Here is a 19,561-nt window from a genome sequence, read left to right as displayed (position 1 = left end):
GTACTTCTGATGGTAGATTTCACAACAAAAATCTTAAAAAATAAATAGCCTTTAAATAAAGGAAGAATGTTATTTCAAAAAATGGGGGGCTAGACCTCTCAGCCAAATACTGCTATTTCACAGCATGGGGTATGTTGTGACATTTCTTAAAAACAAAAATAAATCCAAAACAAAAAACCCCAAACTTCTCCATTAAACACAACTCCGCAGTATAGGAACTGATGCCAAGGTTATTGTCAGTCGAATTCATCAACTGTGACATTTTGGGAAGCAGTTCTCCTAGCTTTGTTAAAAAGCGAAAGCACAAGCTCCACAGCTGAATAAAAAGTAACAGAAAACTGCAACACCCCCCCCCCCCAACCAACCCCAAACCAAGTCCTCAAGTCCTTCAGTTCTTTGTGATAAATATTGACACCCAATTCCATTCTCACAGGAAACTGCTATTTTCTTCTTACATATTATACCTATTTTTCAGATGATCCCTTCTTCTCACTTTGGTTTTTTTACTAATGGTTTGAACATCACACCACAATCCAAGACATATTTGTGATTCATTTATATGCCTGCTAATGATGTTGTATGTCTGAAATGAAAACTTTAAAAATATATTACTACACACTAATTACCTAGCTGAAAACACAAACCCAAATTCCCTGCCTTCTTCCTCTCTAAGCCCCGCTAACTCAATTAAGCATCTAAATTTGGGTTCCCGGTTGGGTACTGTATTTGCAAATTTAGATTTTAATGAATTAAAGTCTGTGTTTCTTTTCAGAGCGCTTGTACAGTCATCTTCATTTACTATATATAAAAATTACTGAAAGATAAATATAGAATCCTGAAAATGTCATGTTTAAAAATAATCTTCTCTTCAAGCGTGGTCAAGTTCTTCAGAGATAATGAGACTAGGAAAACCCAGGCAACCATGACCAAGTACATCAAAGTGATACAGCCCATGATGTGATTTATAGATAGTCTGGCAAATTATGCCTCTGCTAGACAGTGGCCATCTTGACGGTAGAAAGGAAAATATTATTTCTACAGACATAACATCCCTACTAGAGCAAAGGGATAAGCAGTAATACTCTTACCACTCATCGTAAGTATGTGAATAAAAGTGAAAAGGTGCTTCCACAGGAGCAGATCATGACTTATAAAGGAAAATCCCTCTGCTTTTCAGCGTTTTTTTGGGGGGGAGGGCGCGGGGGAAGTATCAAAACTGATAGTAAGAATCTGTACACAAACACACAGAGGTTTGTGTGAAAACTGAGAATATGCAATATGAAATCCAAGAAGTCTTGCAATCCATGCTATACCCACAGCCTAGCGGCAGAATATGCATAAGCACAAGTAAACATATGGTCACCTGTGAGAAAAAGCAGGGAAAGCACAGACCGGATAACCAGCCTTTTCTTCAAAAAACTCCTGTAACAGCCAGAGACAGGAAACTTCAACCTCCATAAACATCTTTAATGGTCAAATCCTAGCACTCAAGACCATTTTGGAACCACATCCCAGAGCTAGGATGCAGAGAAGTAACCCAATTAGAGTAATTGCCAGTGAGGACAGCAAGGAGTGAAGAAACATCTTTTTCCACAGAATTACTTTCAGGACTTACTGGAGATGACTGTGGGAGAAGACATGCCTGACTTCTGCCCTATCCCTTCCATGTCACACTCACAGCCACAGCCAAAGCATCACGCAGTAGGAGACTGAGCAATGCTGGCCATGAGAAAGATGCAGCTGGCATCTACCCAGCTACCAAACCTACAGGAAGTGTCCCATTTTTTAGGTAACCTTTTATCTATGCTCCATGGGATTTTCAACTGAGGTTGGCCTAGCTCAGTGATTCTCAAATACTGAAGTATTTTTCTCATTAAAGCATTCAGAAGGGATTGTGAAGTGATGGTAGAAAAGCTTTAGAAGTGTGTAAGCTGAAAACATCCTACCTACTTCTGGGACTCTCGGGTTTCCATGGAAGTCAGTAAGGGATAACACTTTAAAGAAGTTTGAGGAACACTGGTCTAATTCACAGATGAGAATATTTGAAGTGACAGAGGGCAAAATAAGAACAAGGAAAAGACAATGTGAAAGAGGACAGAAAAATAAGCCAAGAACAGACTGCAGAGGTCGACAAAGAAACAAAATTATGAAGGAAGACACCAGACTACAAAGAAAGAAAAGAAAAACAAAAAGCAAGATGCTATGGAAAGAAGTGAATTTTGGTCATAACTGACAACTTTTAACATTTTCTCGTGTGCTGTTTCTTTTCCTTGGAACACTTCCCTTTACATTCTGAATGAAGGAGAAAACATTGATAGAGTGACAGCAGTAGTTTTGAGTAGACAGAACAAGTACTGCTTACTGATAAACAGAAGGGAAAAGAAAAATAAAGAACCTAAAATTCAGTGCATGTCTGCTCATGCATGTGTGCGATGGCTAAGGATCTAGCAGACTTTTTCTTGAAGAAAACTGTTTTCAATTCAGAAGAGATGCAAAAAATTAGTACATGGCATCCTTTTCTGTCATAGATGTTACTAACTATAGACTGCACAACCTCAGTTTGGTTTTCACAAGCTTTTCCAATGTGTATTTAATATATTTTGGCCAGCTCTCCCAATATGGAATACTTTGCCCTTAGATAATGAAGCCAAAACTAAACTTGCAGAATCAAATCTGACAAACCCAGGTGCAGAACTCCTTTATACTTCCGTGTCATACTTTCATATCTTACAAAAGACTAATGAGGGGCAAAAAGGGCAAAAATATAACCCTTCAATATGATCATTTTTCTGTTAAAGGCACTATGATTAGTTGTGAGAGCAGAGCACTGAGACATGACAGCATGGGGGTCTACTCTTGACTCTGCTTCTGACCTTAAGGTTAGTCTTGGTCAAGACAGTTCCTTGTCTGTGCCTGAGATTTTTGGACTAAAATGACAGGATAATGATATGGACCTTTAAAAAGAGCTTTGAACCTACTGATCAAAAGTGCTACGTAAGAGTTGGCTTATTATTATTTTGGTTACTGAAGTGAGTTGAAAGGCTGCCAGTGACTTTAATCAAAATGTCTTATATCAGGCCCCACAACCCTACCTGAAGGACAAAGTTTCTCAAAATTCAGTTGTGAAGATACCCATATTGTAAGTCAAAGTCTGGTGCATACCCTCAGATACTGCAGAGTTTTCTTGACTCCAGCAGAACTTTCAGTGACACAAAAGTAATTTCTGGACTTCCAGAAGAAATAAAGTATTAGGCACCATTAGTATATTCACTGCATTAATAGTAATTAGACGCTGTTATACTGCTTTCAGTCAAACCGGCCAACGCAAACAAAGGCATATCACAGATGCGCACCTGAGCAGCAGCAGGGCATCCCCACTGCTACAAGCCAGTACAGCCCTGGGGATTTATTGTTCTTGCTTCTGTGTGGTCGCTATGGTTAATCAAACCAACTTTTCTGGGTGCCTTCCTACTAAAGCAGCAGATAAATAGCTGCATTAGAAATACCACTGCATTTAGAAAAGCTTCGGATTTGGATACTGCATTAGCTTCCTCCTTGACAAATTCCACCTCTTACCTACACCAGCTTACCACACTGGCACGGAGACTGTCTCTTACTGCTGTGGTCTACACGGTTTGTTATGATTCTTACAGATTAAGAAGAACCCTTGATGCCTTTGACTTAACACATAATTCTAATATATACAAAACATGCTTTTATAATGAAACTGCTTCTTCAGGTATTGTTAAGGCATGCTATGTTTAAACTAAAAACCCTTTGATTTTACCTGATGAACAAAGCGAGCATAAAGTTTATGGCACTTCCTGCTACAGTACCACTCTGCAAGACTGTTGCAAAGGAACATTTGTAGGACTATAGATAAAAGGTCGGTTTTGTAATCTGTTATTTTCTGAGTGAACGGAATGACGTTCCCACAGGCCCACAGAGAGGTAAAGCTTAGGGTAATCTCATGGTAGAGCAGGTACATGGGGTTCTGTTGTGTTGATGGTATCTTTATACAAAGTCCATCTACTCATGCAAATAATGTCTTAATCAAAGCATTTAAGTGATCTCTATCTATCCTTCTGGTAAGATTTGTCACTGGCAAAGACATGTGACACCTCTTACATTAGCTTTTTTCTATGATGAGACACAGGCAGATTAATAGTGTTCTTTAACATGCATCTTCTCCAGTACTTATGTGGTTGAGACCACTGCAAACTAAATTTTTTAAATTACCACTGCTTTGCTTTTCACCATTTATGTCACTGAATATTTGCAATTTCCTCATCCTGAGGTGTGAGAACAGCCTTGTCAGCTTTGTTTGTACACACCTGTAAGAGCTGAAAATTGCAAATATTACAAGGAAAAGTTTTAAAATTTAAAATGCCAAGTATTTTTTCATTAACACTTAAAAGATGTTTATTACATCTCTGCTCACAAACTTATCTACACTTATATGAGGATACCGTTGCTGTACATGGTATTTGTACACAAGCATACATGTGGGTATAAAGCACCCACCCTGAATACTCACCCTAAGGCGCATGACACTAATAAAAATACATGAAAACTGAAAATATACCACTATTTAAAGGAGTAAGAAGGCCTATCTAAACATGAAGCAACATTGTTACCAAACTTAATTATAGGCTTTTTCTGTGTCATAAAAATATCACCAAGATCTAGGGCCTGATTCTGATGGGGCTTCCACCTGCTAATCAGTCATGTGCAGATACAGCCTTGGGTGTAATTTTGGTTCTCAGATTTTTCTGCTGTAGCTTTTTACAGTTCTTATCTCAGTTGACATCTTCACTTTGGTGAGATGGATATTGAACTACCATCCTGCCACACATTCCAGGAATATGCACACAGCAAGCAGCTCGGCATCGGCTCACACATGAACAGCCTTAGCTCCCATAAAATATTCATTCATTTAAAAAATATTTGCACCCTGCTGTCAAACTTAGACACATTCATACTGAGCCTCAGAAAATAGCTGTTTTAATGGTAAATGATGTTCCAGAAACCTCTTTCAGGCTAAACACTCTCGTCAAAATTATTTTAATAAAAAAGATTAACAATTTCAACATTAGCTGCTAATCCCCTTTCATTTGAAACTGTGCTGATAAAATTCTTTGCTTGTCATTCAAATAGTAAGTAATAATTACAGATTTGGGGCCTCCATCTCTTGCTTCATTAATAGTAAATTGCATGGAAGTCTGAAGCATAAAGTCAGCTTTGATACATCTTAAAATGCAATTTCCATAGCTTTCCTTAGCTATGTACAATTAATTACAGAGTTAATAAGGGGAATATGTTAATGAAAGGGAAATTATTCACTCAGACCACCTGGTCTTATCAAATTTCTTTAATATGTTTCCTTCTTTCTGTGAATTTTGGATGACAGCAAGAACACAAACCAGGGTGTGCACTGCTAGTCCTTCAGTATTTTTATTTGCAACTAGCTACAGTCCACTTAAACATGAAAAGAATGTAAGACCTATCCAGTACTAAATAACTGACTGTATTTGTTTTCTCAAGTTCAGTACCTTTTTAATTTTAAAAGAAAAATACTTGAACAACTTTATAATTACCAGACTCTCTTCAACGCTCAGAGTATAAATACAATGTATCCAATAAGGAGACACTGTCATATTTTGTTTATTCTGTTCAAAGAAAAGCGACGCATGTGCACATATTTAGTAAAAGAAGCACAGAAACGTGCTTCAATTCACCACACTCTGACAGCTAGTACAGCTTAGCTTTTTGTGCAGTAGCGTTACTGGATGTTCATGGGAATATTTTAGATAGCACAAACAGCCCAGCTAGAAGGAGGCAACCCTTCACATAAGTAATCTTAAAAATAACGCAGTTGTGATACATAGTCAGAGAAATATTTCTTAAAGACCCATCAAATCCAGAAACCAGCCACCTTCAGCAGACATTAATGGATTTGCTATTAACCAGACTGAGGACAGAAACATTTTAGGACCTGGACACCAGCCCTCATAGTCGCTCCAGAAAGAAAAGGGCAGAGAATAACTCCCAGAGCAATAACAGGTCATACTTGAAGGAGGTGATGCTTGTGAGCAGTTTGTCACACCCCCCCCCCCCCCCTTCTATTTCTTAGCTCAATGCAATGGTACAGCAAGCAGCCAGAAACAAGAGGCAACTTGTACTTTTCCCCAACTATGAATAGGGTTTTCCTGGCAGGCTGCGCAACCTAAAGCGGCATTAGCACACAAGTTTAGGACAAGACGATGAGGGAGACATGACGGCATTGAGAGAGAGCTACCAACAACAAAATGTGAAAACATATTACCTCTAGTCTGAAACAAAAGTGTTACATAAAGGGCAGAACTTCATAGCAAAAGTATGTCTTTTATAAAGGCATGCTGGGGGTGGGGGGTGGAGTGGAGTGTTTAGTAGGGTAGTAGACTTTCACATTATCTGGTTTTGACCAAAAAGTAGTCGTCCTTTATGGAACAGCAAATACTATGTCATCCACGAGTGAACTCCACAGGTTATTTTAATGTTTATCTCCTTATTTAAAAATGTTTCCACGGCTGCGTCATGGGTGCATATGCAAAATCTGATCATCACAGGAGCATTTTGTCTATGTCCTACACATTAGACTTTCCAAATATCACCCAAATTCTGATACCTTACTCAAAAAACACTGCCAAGTTAAGGCCTAATCCCAGAAAGAGCTGCAGAAAGCAAAGTATAAATTTTTTATCTTGCCCTGAAGATGAGAATAAACAGAATTTGTTGAATCAATGGAGGGATTAAGCTGCCTGCACTGCCAATGGCATCTTAACCGGAGCACTTCCAATAACTTCTGCTGGTGTAGCCCACATGAAGAGAAGGAGCTCTCTAAAATACCACTGGAGTTCTCCTGGGTACCTTACACTGCAACTGGTGTAACAGTGCAAAACCACAGTGCCAGTGTGGTGTCTCCTCTTTGTAAGCACCATGAAGCAAGTCCCAGTTTCATCCTGAACTATTACCTGTTTTCAGAAACTCTGAAGCCCCATTTACCACATGTCATCCGATCTTAGCAGTGCACCATATCTTGCAACCTGAGTGAGCCACTTCTTTATCCCACAGTGAGTCAAAGCTCACCTTCTCACATCTGAACTCTGCCACCAGCTCAGAAATGCTCTATAACATGTATCATCATCTTGGGCCTCCTGCCTGAGAAGTCTTCCTGAACCACCCTCTTTCTAGTGCTCTTTTCCTTCTAAACAGGCATTTCCACCTGTTAGATCCAAAATATGATTAACAGCTATATCTGCTACAATGTGTTATCAGTGACTTAATGCAGGATGCGAGCATGCACAATAGGACAAATACAGCAAAAAGTACTTCATTACTGAGGATGCATTTGGAGCCAAAAGACAAGACCAGTAGCCTCCTGGATGAGTGCTCATCTCTGGTTTCTGCCACTAATGAGACTCTCAGAAGAAGCTGAGGACTCAGTAATATCCCTTGTCTTCAACCTGAACTGTCAAAATCCAGATTTTTTTCATTAAACGGCATCCTAGCATCTCTTGCTACTTGCTACAACTGGTACTTATCTTGCCTGGACATTAGCTGGATGTTCTGTAGAAATAGAATAAAGCTGGGAGAAACAGAAAAAAATTTCAGATATCCATCAAGTTTTGTTTCGGCCATGACAGTGATCCTTTCTTTTTACACGGTGCACATCATTGCATAAGCTAGTTTTGTGTCATATATTTCTCGTAATGTAACACTTTTAAAATTAGTACTCTAGAATATTAACAGAAATGTTTTCCACATCTTTCTACTAAAAGCCTTAGGGAATGATATCAGGTGGCTAAAAGTATTCAACCAAAGCAGCTTAAACAAAGCTGGAATAAACACCTCACAGTCAAGCAACAGACCAAGATGTAGTCACAGAAATTTGGCAAGTTATTTCTAATCATGAATACATTTGGGGAAAACAACCAACAGGGAAGAATTTAAGAAAAAAAAAGATTTTGAAATTAATTTCATACTGTGTTCAAGAGAAATGTTTTTCTTGATTTAATACTGACTCTAATTGTCGTTATTTCCTAAGGCTCATTCAACAAGATTAATACAGAAAAAGGGAGGCAGCTGAACATGAAACAAATAAAAATAGAAGAATCAAAGGGTAACCTGTTCAAGAATATTTTTTCTGAGTTTATTGATGAAATCTACGTAGTACATACATCCATCCGTTAGATTTATGGCTCTATTACGTAGGGCTGTTTTCATATGCAACGAGATTTTCTGCACTTTTCTTTGCAGCTTTGCTTCAAGTCCTGGCTTTAAACGAACAGGCAAATGTTTCAAAATAACTTAAACAATTAGGGAGGGGGAAAAAACTAAAATGAAGGGATAAACACCATTTCTTCAGCGGAAGATCTTTCAGAAGGCAACCACTTGTCTTTCAGGAGCTCCACTTGTCCCTAAAAGCATGACAACTCAGGGAGAGAGAGGTAAAGATTTTCCCATCCACAGTGTATTTATGTCTTTTGGGGATATTGGCTATCTTGTCACTGAGTAATAAAATACACAACAGCCTTTTCCCTTGTGACTCCTCTCGTCTGACTGTTCATGATGAAATGGCCTTTAGGGCCAGAGCCTTCTTGAGACTTACATTTTGTGAGACTCCTATAACTATTTGTACTGGCAGAGTTGAAAGATAAGTTGGGATCGAGATCCACTTAGCACATGTGTAATGAGTTTATGCTTTTAGCTAAACTTTGCCATGGACTTTTCCTTCCCGTATGAGGAAGGATTTTCTTCTTATTTTTTCTCAGTTGAAAGCTGCTTTTTCAACAGGGTATTTCTATTCTTAAAATCCATAAAGAGCTAAAGAGAAATTAATGGTGGTAGAAGGACATGGTGGAAGAACAAAAAAACTTTAAAACCCACTAAATAATCAAACACACTATAATTGTGACAAAGACCTTGTTTTCCGTACCTGCAGTCCTCACCTTTGTCCCTGCTAGAATTAATCACTTCTGCGGCACGTGTCCCCAGGCAGTGCACTGCACTCACATACTGTGCATCACGCTCCTTCGCTCAGGAAATGTTTTGTGTGTCTATGGATTAGGCTCAAGGTGGAAAGTACACCTGCATCTAGCACAGTGCTATCGGCCCTCACAGGCTGGAGTTTCTCTATTTATTTAGAAAAGTGTGTTTAGATGCCTTTTGCTCATGCTTTTATTGCAGCTTTAAGAATGAAATGAAGGGATTTCAGCAAAATGTGGTGCAGGATTTAACAAATAGTTTTTCTTGTTGGAAAGTGTCTTCCATCACACAATCCCCTGCTCTTCCACATTCAATTAAAAGAAAATCTATAGCAGCTACCCCATAGAGTTCATTTCAAACAGAGTTTATGTTTAAAAATGAGAGTGAAGGAAAATTGCTTAGAAACCATCAAAAAGTTACTATACAGAGACTACAGGATACCAAGGTTATCAGAAAAACCAGGTTCAACCTGGGAACTATTCACTGCTTTTTACCTTTCTCAGTCCCACAGCAACCCTGCTACTGACTCAGCATCAAAACTAAACTGGGTGCAAAATTCAACATCTTGGATTTGACTGATTTCCCAGCAGTAGGTCTCCATCCCATGTGCCCCTAGTTCAGGTTGTGTCCCAGGAGGTGCTCACAGGTGCTCACCCTCTGGGACACAACCTATCCCAGAACTTTCTTTTGACACAAATTTCTCATATAAGGCCATCCTTCACTTCTCTACGGGCAAAGTCTTTTTGGTTTTGCAGGCAAATTGCCAAAGACAAGGGGATCAAGTGCACTTACACTTCCTACAAGATGGGCCCTAGTTTTCAGTCTCTAGGTCATTTGCTCCCACTGCCTCGTTCAGCCCGGTTATGAAACCACCTTCTTCTGAAAAGTACAGTAGACACAAACTATCACAGACTATTATTTCCAATACACACAGCAGTTTCATACCCTTAGGGAGAGGAATCTTCAGACTTCCAGTTGAAACAAGTACTGAAGAGGACCTTTTGGAAATTCACACTTTCTGAAATTCTAATTTATGTATAATGCTCCAAATTTTGCACGTCTGTCTTTAGAAGTAAAAAAACCCCAAAACACAGAAGATCACTTCTGCTTCTGCAAATTACCTGTCATATAGGGTATTCAGATAACAATCTCAAAATGCTATCATCAAAAGCATACACTCCCTTCTTCCAGTACTGTTCGTCATTTAAAAACTGATAAGAGATTGTAATTATTTTAACCAAACAAGTGTGGCAATATATGAAGCATATGTGGGATCCAATCTACCTAACTTACTTGCTAAACTTTTGCTTCAGCATGAACAAAAGACTCCTTCATCTAAGCTGCAGACATCAATGGGATGGTGCAGGCACAACAGGAGTCCTCCCAAGAGAAATCCTCCCTCTGCCTACGTCCCTGAAGAACTTCATAGCCACCCACTCGCTTCACCAACTAGAAGGGAAGTTTATGGACTCAAGTCAAAAACACCACTTCATTAAGTTTCTAAAATATTGGTATAAGTTAGGAGCTCAAGTTAGGGAGACTAAATCTCTCCTGGACACCCTCAAACTCCCCCTGGGTCTCTTGCTGGACTGCAAAGGGAAGTATTGCACTTTATTAGGACTTCTGTTGGCACTTGAAATATAGATGTACATATGTGAATGAAGTGGATGGAAATCTACTTCTGGGTTCCTACTCTTTTCCTTGCTGTGACCTTCTAAAAACCAATTGTTTTCTTGCAAAACCAACTGTAATTGAAATGAGGGCACTTCTTTGTTGTTGCTCATGCTGAAACCAGCCAGTCAGTGCCGCAAACATGACTGCATAAAACATGCTCCTCTAATTACACTTTCCAAAGTGCTTGGATCTTTTAGAAAGACAGAATCAAAAAGTGCCATATGGGCCATCCTCCTGCTACAAATGTGAGGAAAAAGAACGTGAAAAGGGAAAAAAAAAAGCCCTGAATGTTGTTATCGCTGTCCTTCTGGGCCTCCTGAGTCCTCCCTGCTTCCTCCTGCCAACAGTACAAACTACCTCAAGCTACTGTCAGCAGTGCAGTGACATTGTCTTTGCTGTAAAGGAAAGTGGCAGAAATGCAGGATTTTTCTCTTTGAGAGACTGGTTTCAGTCTAAGTGAGGAGACTGCTCCAGAGCCACCTACATTTGGAAGATAACGGGTTTCTCCCAACCTTGAGATAAACAATCGGCTAACCACAAGTGGCAAGTTCCCCAAGAAAACAGTACCTGTGGCCAGCCACAAACTCCAATAAAACCAAAGCTGAGGTGGCTTGGCTATCACTTCAGGTATGACCTGCTAGCATCTTCCAGCAAATTAAACAGCTTTACAGAAATATTTCTGACCAACGCTATCTCTGAGCAAGACTTCATAGAGTCATTCAGCAGCGCAGACACATTTCTTCTATGCTACTTTCATTAAAGATTTATTCAGTTTATAAATCAAAATAAAATATTTCCTGCTCCCACTTTATACAGTAAGCCATTGTTTGATTTTTCTCTGGGGAGGTCCTGGCACCTATGAACAATAAAGACTGAGGAGCCCTAGCTCAGCTAACTGCTACTTTGCTGCACACTGTAGAGCTGAAAAACACATTTACAGACCCGTAAGTGCATTAACCCTGCAAAGCAGATGGTATTTGCCATTGTTACTAGGCCCCTTGCTAATATTTCTCGTTGCTTTTTGAGGCACTGGGATGTTTTTCATGGAAAATATCTACAAATTTTAAAAGATAAGAGGATTGTGGCAGCAGGAAATGGGAAGAACTGGAAAACTTTTTGTATTGATTGGTATAAAAGTTGCAAAGTGGCCCTTGCTCTCCTCCACTTGTAGCTGCAGGGCAAGGGGAGGAAAAGCTCACCTCAGGCGAGCCTCTTCTATTGCTGAAGTCCAACAAGCCACAGCATCTCCAAAGGGAGAGAAATTAAGGCAAATAAGGTATCACAGATATGTGCATTTATTTTTGAGCAAAACAGAAACCGGGTCAGCTCTCCAGTTTCAGTGTGACCCACAGTGACACAAAACATGAGCATTTCTGATCAAGTCCAGTCAGCTGCTTCAGTGCTGTAGCTAAGCAATGCCGATCTTCCCATGTAAACCTAACCTAGCTTTGCCTTCAGCAAATTTCGAATTTACGATTTAACTACTTCCCTTAAGTAAACATCCCACTGTCTGCCTGACCCTCCTATTAGGCTTGCCCTGATATCCAGGCTAAATGCATCCTTTCGATGCTAACCCATATTTTCTTCCTAATTGTATCATCTGCATCCATTAAGAACAATTTTTCCCCATCCTGTATTTCAAAGCACATAGGCAGACTCCCCTGAACCACTGATTTTTGTTTGTTCGGTTTAGACTAAACAAATTAACTATTTTTACTCTCTCTTTGTGGTTTGTACTCTCAAGACACTACAGCATTTCTTTTGCCCTTCTTTGAACCCTCACCATCTAAGATATAACATATGCTCTTAGATAGCTAACATATGTATGAGTTCATCTGGGGTTAAACAGGATTGACTGAATTATGGACACTGAACACCATAACAGTGATCTTGACCAATCTGACTATTCTTTAAAGCTTATCTGTTGCCATATGAAGACAATTCTTTCTTGCAATTTTGCAGAAATTCCCAGAGCCAGAATAAGTGGTTCCCATATGCAACTTTCTCTCTTTTAAGCTCAACTTCGTGATTTTTTTATTTTTCCCAATAGCATTACTGAAAACAATTTTGCTCAATTTAAAGCAGTTTAAGCTGTTTGCAAATGTTAAATGCATATTTCTGTCTATATAGGAGATTTTGCTCTTATTTCCATACAAATATATTGCCATAGAACCTTACGACAGGAATTTGTACTTATTTTGACGTTGGGCAATTGGAGACGTTCTTTTTTCCCCAAGCATTTAAGTTAACTATGAAAGGAAATGAAATGAATTTTAATTCTGATTAGGCAAAAGTGGGACAGTAAAAACCAAAACAAATTATTTTCTGTCATGAGAGCAACCCTTCCAAACTGCACTTGTATACCAGATTTCAACACAATACTTCATTAACTCCTTTTTGTGGGGGAATAGGCAGGAGCAGGGCAAGAAGCATTTACTCAGGATGACATACTCTGATAAAGCATCTGGTTTACAATCCTGCCCTGCTTTTGCTCAGTTTTATAGCTGATCTGATCAAGGCTGAAGGAGGTCAGTAACTTGGCTGAGGTCAAATTAGCTCTCTCGGTTTTGCCTACCTTCATTCCTTTCTCCATTATGTGAGGTAGCTTATAAGAACTTGAAAAATATCTGAGAAGATAGTACTTTAAAATATAAGTCCAGAAAAAGAGAGAAAGAAGTTGAAAAATTGTGACCCAGAAGTATGGCATAAAATCACAGAATCATAGAATCGTTAAGGTTGGAGAAGATCCTTAAGATCATCGAGTCCAACCGCTAACCTATCGCTGCCAAGTCCACCACCAAACCATATCCTCAAGCACCACATCTACCCTTCTTTTAAATACCTCCAGGGACACAGACTCAACCACCTCCCTGGGCAGCCTCTTCCAATGCTTGACAACCCTTTCGGTGAAGAAAATTTTCCTTATATCCAATCTAAACTTCCCCTGGCGCAGCTTGAGGCCATTTCCTCTCGTCCTATTGCTTGTTACTAGGGAGAAGAGACCGACCCCTGCCTCACTACACCCTCCTTTCAGGTAGTTGTAGAGAGCAGCAAGGTCTCCCCTCAGCCTCCTCTTCTCCAAACTAAACAACCCCAGCTCCCTCAGCCGATCCTCATTAAGACTTTTCTCTTGACCCTTCACCAACTTTGTTGCCCTTCTCTGGACACGCTCCAGCACCTCAATGTCCTTCTTGTCCTGAGGGGCCCAAACATGAACACAGTATTCGAGGTGTGGCCTCACCAGTGCTGAGTACAGGGGCACGACCTCCTCCCTGCTCCTGCTGGCCACGCTATTCCTGATACAAGCCAGGATGCCATTGGCCTTCGTGGCCGCCTGAGCACACGCTGGCTCATGCTCAGCCGGCTGTCAGCCAACACCCCCAGGTCCTTTTCCTCCAGGCAGCTCTCCAGCCACTCCCCCCCAAGCCTGGTATGGTGGAGAGAAGCTTTCTTCTGAGAGACCCCACTGGTGAGTCTTCTCAGTGGTGCGTAAATAAATCAACAGGGAAGTTTTCAAAAGCATGGCAACACTACCAACAGAAAAGGGTGCTTCCTTTAGATCATGCATCCTAATAAATACCAGAAATCAAACACAGAAAGCAAAGTAACACCTGACTCATCATCTTCACCATCACTTAACTACTTCTCAGCTAATTTTAATACCCACTATAAAGACAGCAAGCGTTTAAAGGAGGAAAATAAGGCACAAAAAATGGGGGATTACTCTACATCTCTCCCAGCAGGACACAACAGAGAGAGGCAGAAACAAGCTGCAGATAGTCCCAACCACTGGACTCTGACTCTTGCATACACACAGATCTTCACGTGTCCATTTTCTACACTGATACTGGTCGCAAGTCACGTTTGGAAGGAACCCAAGTTTTCTAATGCAGACTCCATCAATAGAATGTATTTGGATCATTTCAAACACAGAAGAGATCCAGCTTTGAAGAAATTCAGCAAAGGACAACAAAATTCAGGCAAGGCTCAAAATTCAGATCCCCTTTCTTTTCTAAGTGTAATGGAAAACAAATTGCTCCATATCACTAATATTCTCTTGCCTTCTCAGCTAAGATACCTTCGCACACTGAAGACACAGGAGAAAAAGCAGCACGCTAATCAGAAATTTAGCAGTTTTCTTCAGTTGTCCAAGCTGAGGTAAACATAAATTAATAGGACAAAAGGACAACACATGGCTTATCTTTTGTAAAGCAAGCACGCAAACAATTCGTACATCCAAGACAAAAGAATGTTCCCCAGAGAGGAAAAAACCCAACATGATAAAAAAAAAAAAGGAAAATAAAAATCCCTTTAGTTTTAGTTATACAAAGCTAAGATTACCAACAAAGCTCAGGAATATATTTTGCCTGTGAACACACAGCTTCCCTTTCTTTAAAAGTTATCTCTTTCAAAAAGCTGAGCAGGTACTTTAAATTCTGATGCAATTTCTCATGCCACGAAGAGAAAAATGCCTTACCAAGATCATGTGACCGGTGGAGATGTCCATGTTGGACTGGACTGGCTCCTCGCACCAGGACGATGTGCTGCTCCGGGCCGAGGGGCTGGGAATGGGCCCATCACTAAATTGTGAAGAAACGCTATTTATTCGAGAAGCATGCAGGGGCTCTGGGCGATCAGATGTTTTTACTGCCATGCGCTGGCGGCATAGCTCCTAGAGAGAGAAAGAGGAAGAAACAACTTACAGTTAAGAGTAATTACATGATACAGTCTACTAAAGACATATGATTTACAATATGTTTCCAGGGCTGGAAGTGTTTTCCCCCTCACTGCAGGGGTTTTTGGGAGGCTGTCTGTTCTGTTAGGCACATCTACAAAGAAATACTCAATGGAGTTACTATGTGATGACTACCCTAACCTTTCAAAAGTGTAATTATGACTGCGTGCACATGTGCTTTTAGATAACCAAAAATAATATTTTGGAGCTTGACTTCTCTAACAGATAGCCTTTTTTCCCCATAATATCTCCCCATGTTTTTCGAAGCCACTTTTGAACTGCGCAACCTCCTGAAGTTAATGGGGTTGCACGGAAGTAATTGAGAGCACTGCTTGGCTCTGGATATGCAAACTCAGCAAGCTCAAGGCAACTGAATTGATGTGCTCTCCAGTATAATTCCTAGTTGATAGATGCCTCGTTTCTCTTCATTAAAATAGCAAACTCACAACACTTCCTCCCTGATGTGGGCCAGAGAGGATGAAGAATGACATTAACGAAGAATAAAAGCAGAAATCTGTCATTGTATTGTTTAAGCAGCTTTGGCGAAGAAAGAAAATTCAAGCTATCACACACACTAATGAAAGCCATGTTAAAATACCGAAATAGATTGCACTGGGAATACGTATTTTCAGTTGTTCCCATGCATACAATTCAGACAAAAATACAGAATTTTGGTTAGGTAACAGAAAATCCTGCTGGTAAAACCAACTCCTTACAGTATAAAATTCTTACTCTAATGGGATAAACAGACCCAGTTACACCATCATTGTTATAATGCTTTTAGAATCAGTTATGTGTGGTGCAATCCCAGACAGTATAATAAAATTATCATTTTTTAACATATGTCTATTGTCCATGAGAGATACTTGGCTGCCTGTGGTGCACAGCAAGACCGGCTAGTCCACGGTATCTGGACATACTGCACATGCGGTGTGGTTACACATTTGTCTCAGATTACTCATTCTGCACAGACGAGTACTAAGAGCACAGTCTCTTGCCTCAGGCTAACAAAATAATACAGTCTGAAGAATTCATACTGTTGAAATGCCATGGATTCTGTTTTCTTATTCATTGATAATATAGTTGCAGCCCAAGTGCCATCAGTAGGTTGATCTGAAAACCTCCATATATCAGGTGCAATAAAATCTTCTTTTCAGACAGGAGTTAGAAATATAAGTTTAAGACTATGTTTGTTTGGTGGTTTTTTTTTAACCTTGCAAACTTTAGGACACTGAAGAGGGATCCTACTCCATGCAGTAGCAAGCATTCAAACAAACCCACTGAAACCAGAATATCGAGTCTCCTCTTGCCACCACATGGCAATGATTAAAGACCCAAACTTTTTCTTCTACCAAAGCTCCTCCTTGACCTACTGTTAGAGATGCTTATGTGAAATATTTTAGGGTGTGTAATACATTTGTATATATAGATGCGCATGTACAAGTTAAGATACACTGAGGCAAAATTTGTATCACATATAAACAGAATATATTTTGTTGTCTGTTACAAAAACATAGTCAACAGAAGTTTAGGAAACACAGATTACTCCTTGTATGTGGTGTCAATTGTTGGAATAACTGCACAGACTGTCCCAGGTGAAACTGCTCCCTGATTCCATCACTACATTTTGTATATTTATTAATTTTGTCTATGCCATGTAAGAATTTCTCAAAATTTTACAAAGAGTAGGGTTTTTTCCCACACTTGACTAGAATGTTTTCTGTCACTTGGTACCTTTGTTACTTCCTACTGACCTTAACAGGAAAAATATTAGGACAAAAAAACCCAAACTTCAAAAATGCTTTGAAATTGAGTCACATATATTAGTGTTAGATAGGTCAGTTAAGCTATCAGTATTAAAACCAAGACTTTTTAATAAAGGAAAAAATGTTACTGTATTTCTTTTTTTTAAATACAGGGACAAAGAAAAAAAATATCTCCTTTTCCTTTTCTCTGAAGGATCACACATGTCATAAGAAAAGGTAGTGACAGTCCAAAATGGCTATTACTAACCTCAGAATGACCTTGCAGTAGTGTAATTTCAAATCCCTGCTTTTAGCAGATTTTGGTAAGAGTAGAAGTGTGCAGAAACTTTTTAGACAGAAAAATAAATCTACAGAAAACCAAAAAGCTGTTCAGATGTTTAGATATCAACCATTCTCAGAGGGAATGGTTTATTGGACTAGGCAAAAGTATAATAAGTAAAGGAATAAAAATATGTAGTCTATCACACAACTACTAAAAGGATGTGTCTTCTGGCTAGCATGCCATGTGGCGTAGATACTAATTTATTATATTCTAATAGACGTCCTGCCACTTGACTCACCCCAACTCTGTGCTAACAATAGCATTTGTACTCAAACAGGATCTTTGTTTTTAAGTTGATCCGTTCCTGCTGCTCATATCCTGCCTCAAGTCATAATCCTCTGCTTTTACAAGTGGTTGCTGTGGAAAGGATTATAGACCTCTGCTAACAAAAAAGAATCAGGATCAAGTGAACTCCAAGGAATTAATATACCATTTTTAACCAAATGATAATGACAAAAGAAGCAATATTATACCCAACTGGTTCTAGAGTAGATTAACCTCCAACTAAAAAGAACGTTTTGGATATAATATATTTAGTATGTTACTAAGAAATGTTGTTTTAAAACTAAGTTTAACATGTTCATGGTCAAGGGTCTTTTCCAACCTTAATGATTCTATAATTCTATGATTCACGAAAGAAGGTAAAGTTGAGAAATATATATATATATATATATAACAAATATAATTAAGTTTAAAAAAAGAAAAGTTACCTGACCTCAAATATTAACATCTTTCTTTCCTGACATATATAGAACCAAAACAATTATTTCCAGGACTGCTGTAGCTGTCAAATACCTTAAACAAAGCAACCACATCACTGCACATGGCCACAAAAAATGTTTAATGTAAACAGGAAGGTCAAATCATAGTTGCAGCAAACTATTTCTTGATTTGTGTTTTAAATCTCCAAGACAATGGTTTTCCCTGTCTGTAAACAGAAGTTTTTTGTTTGAATTTATTTCCAGATTGGTCTAACAGTCCTTGACAGCTCTTCCTTCCCCCCACTCCCAGCCAGCCCAGCCCAGGCTGAGGAACCTGCCCCATCCCCACGTGCACGTCAGCAGTCTTAGGATACCTACAGCTTCTGCTTTTTCAAAGCCACCTCTCTGTTAGCCCAGCCATTTTAACTCCCAGTTGAGTTTTTAGCCTAGTGCTGCAGGGGTAACACAGTTACCACCACCACCACGTATAAAAGCTTTGATGCATGGGGAGTTCTGCGGTGCCAAATGGGGGCTCCAGGACATAAGGACTACGGAGGTCAAACCCAGATCGGGGAAATGTCTAAATGTGGGATTTGAGTTTGCTTCATCCTTGAGATGGTCAGCTATGTCCCCTTCCTATGAAAGGCATAAGGAATAGTGGGGTCTCAACCTGTGGAGTGTTCCACACCGGGTGCTCTCAGGACAATGCCATCCCTGAGCACTGACAGAGGTGGCATCACTTTACAAGCACACAAAGCCGTAGATGGTTAAGACCCTCATTAATATGATATCTGTTACCTGGACTCTTCTCTGCACCCTCAGGTATGCTCTTCCCCGCGCTCCAAAATCTTTACCCTCATAAGCATTTAGCAAATTAGACATCTACCAAACCACAGTTAGAATTTAAACTTGACTAAAATGTCAAAGCTGGAAACTGTGAGAATGCCACAAGCTGTATTTCTGTATCATTTCAGCACGTACACCATTAAAATTATTTTCTAAGAATGAATTCGATTTACTGCTGCACTTCTATATTTAGCTGAGTGGCTGAGGCTATTTCTGCCGTACTGCGACTCAGTAATGTCTAGCCGTTGTTTGTGTATAGTTTGAGTGCCATTCTTCATTTAAAAACATCATTTACACCAAAAAAAGCAATCATAATGCATACAGTGAAATATGAAGAAATGATCCTCCTGACCCTTCGGGCTATGATCTAATGGATGGGTTGGACGTAAACATTTATTTAAAAGGTAATTTGAAGTTTATGACATTATTTCCCATCACATGGGAATTGCTATCATACTGAGGCACTTACTCTGTTTTTTATTTCCCAACA

At 39.5% G+C, this 19,561-nt stretch overlaps 1 protein-coding gene across 3 annotated transcripts in view; it reads right to left on the bottom strand.

The window, feature by feature from the left end:
- Positions 1-19,561, bottom strand: part of PTPRN2 (protein tyrosine phosphatase receptor type N2) — a 675,251-nt gene that overhangs the window by 74,472 nt on the left and 581,218 nt on the right. For all 3 annotated transcript variants that reach the window (XM_064445017.1, XM_064445019.1, XM_064445018.1), the window contains one exon: positions 15,179-15,373. In XM_064445017.1, coding sequence (XP_064301087.1) covers positions 15,179-15,373 — 195 coding nt within the window. The remainder of the gene's footprint in view (positions 1-15,178; positions 15,374-19,561) is intronic.

The sequence above is a fragment of the Phalacrocorax carbo genome, chromosome 2 (genome assembly GCF_963921805.1).
Source record: "Phalacrocorax carbo chromosome 2, bPhaCar2.1, whole genome shotgun sequence".
Lineage (NCBI taxonomy): Eukaryota > Metazoa > Chordata > Aves > Suliformes > Phalacrocoracidae > Phalacrocorax > Phalacrocorax carbo.
This window is presented reverse-complemented; position numbering and strand designations above follow the sequence as displayed.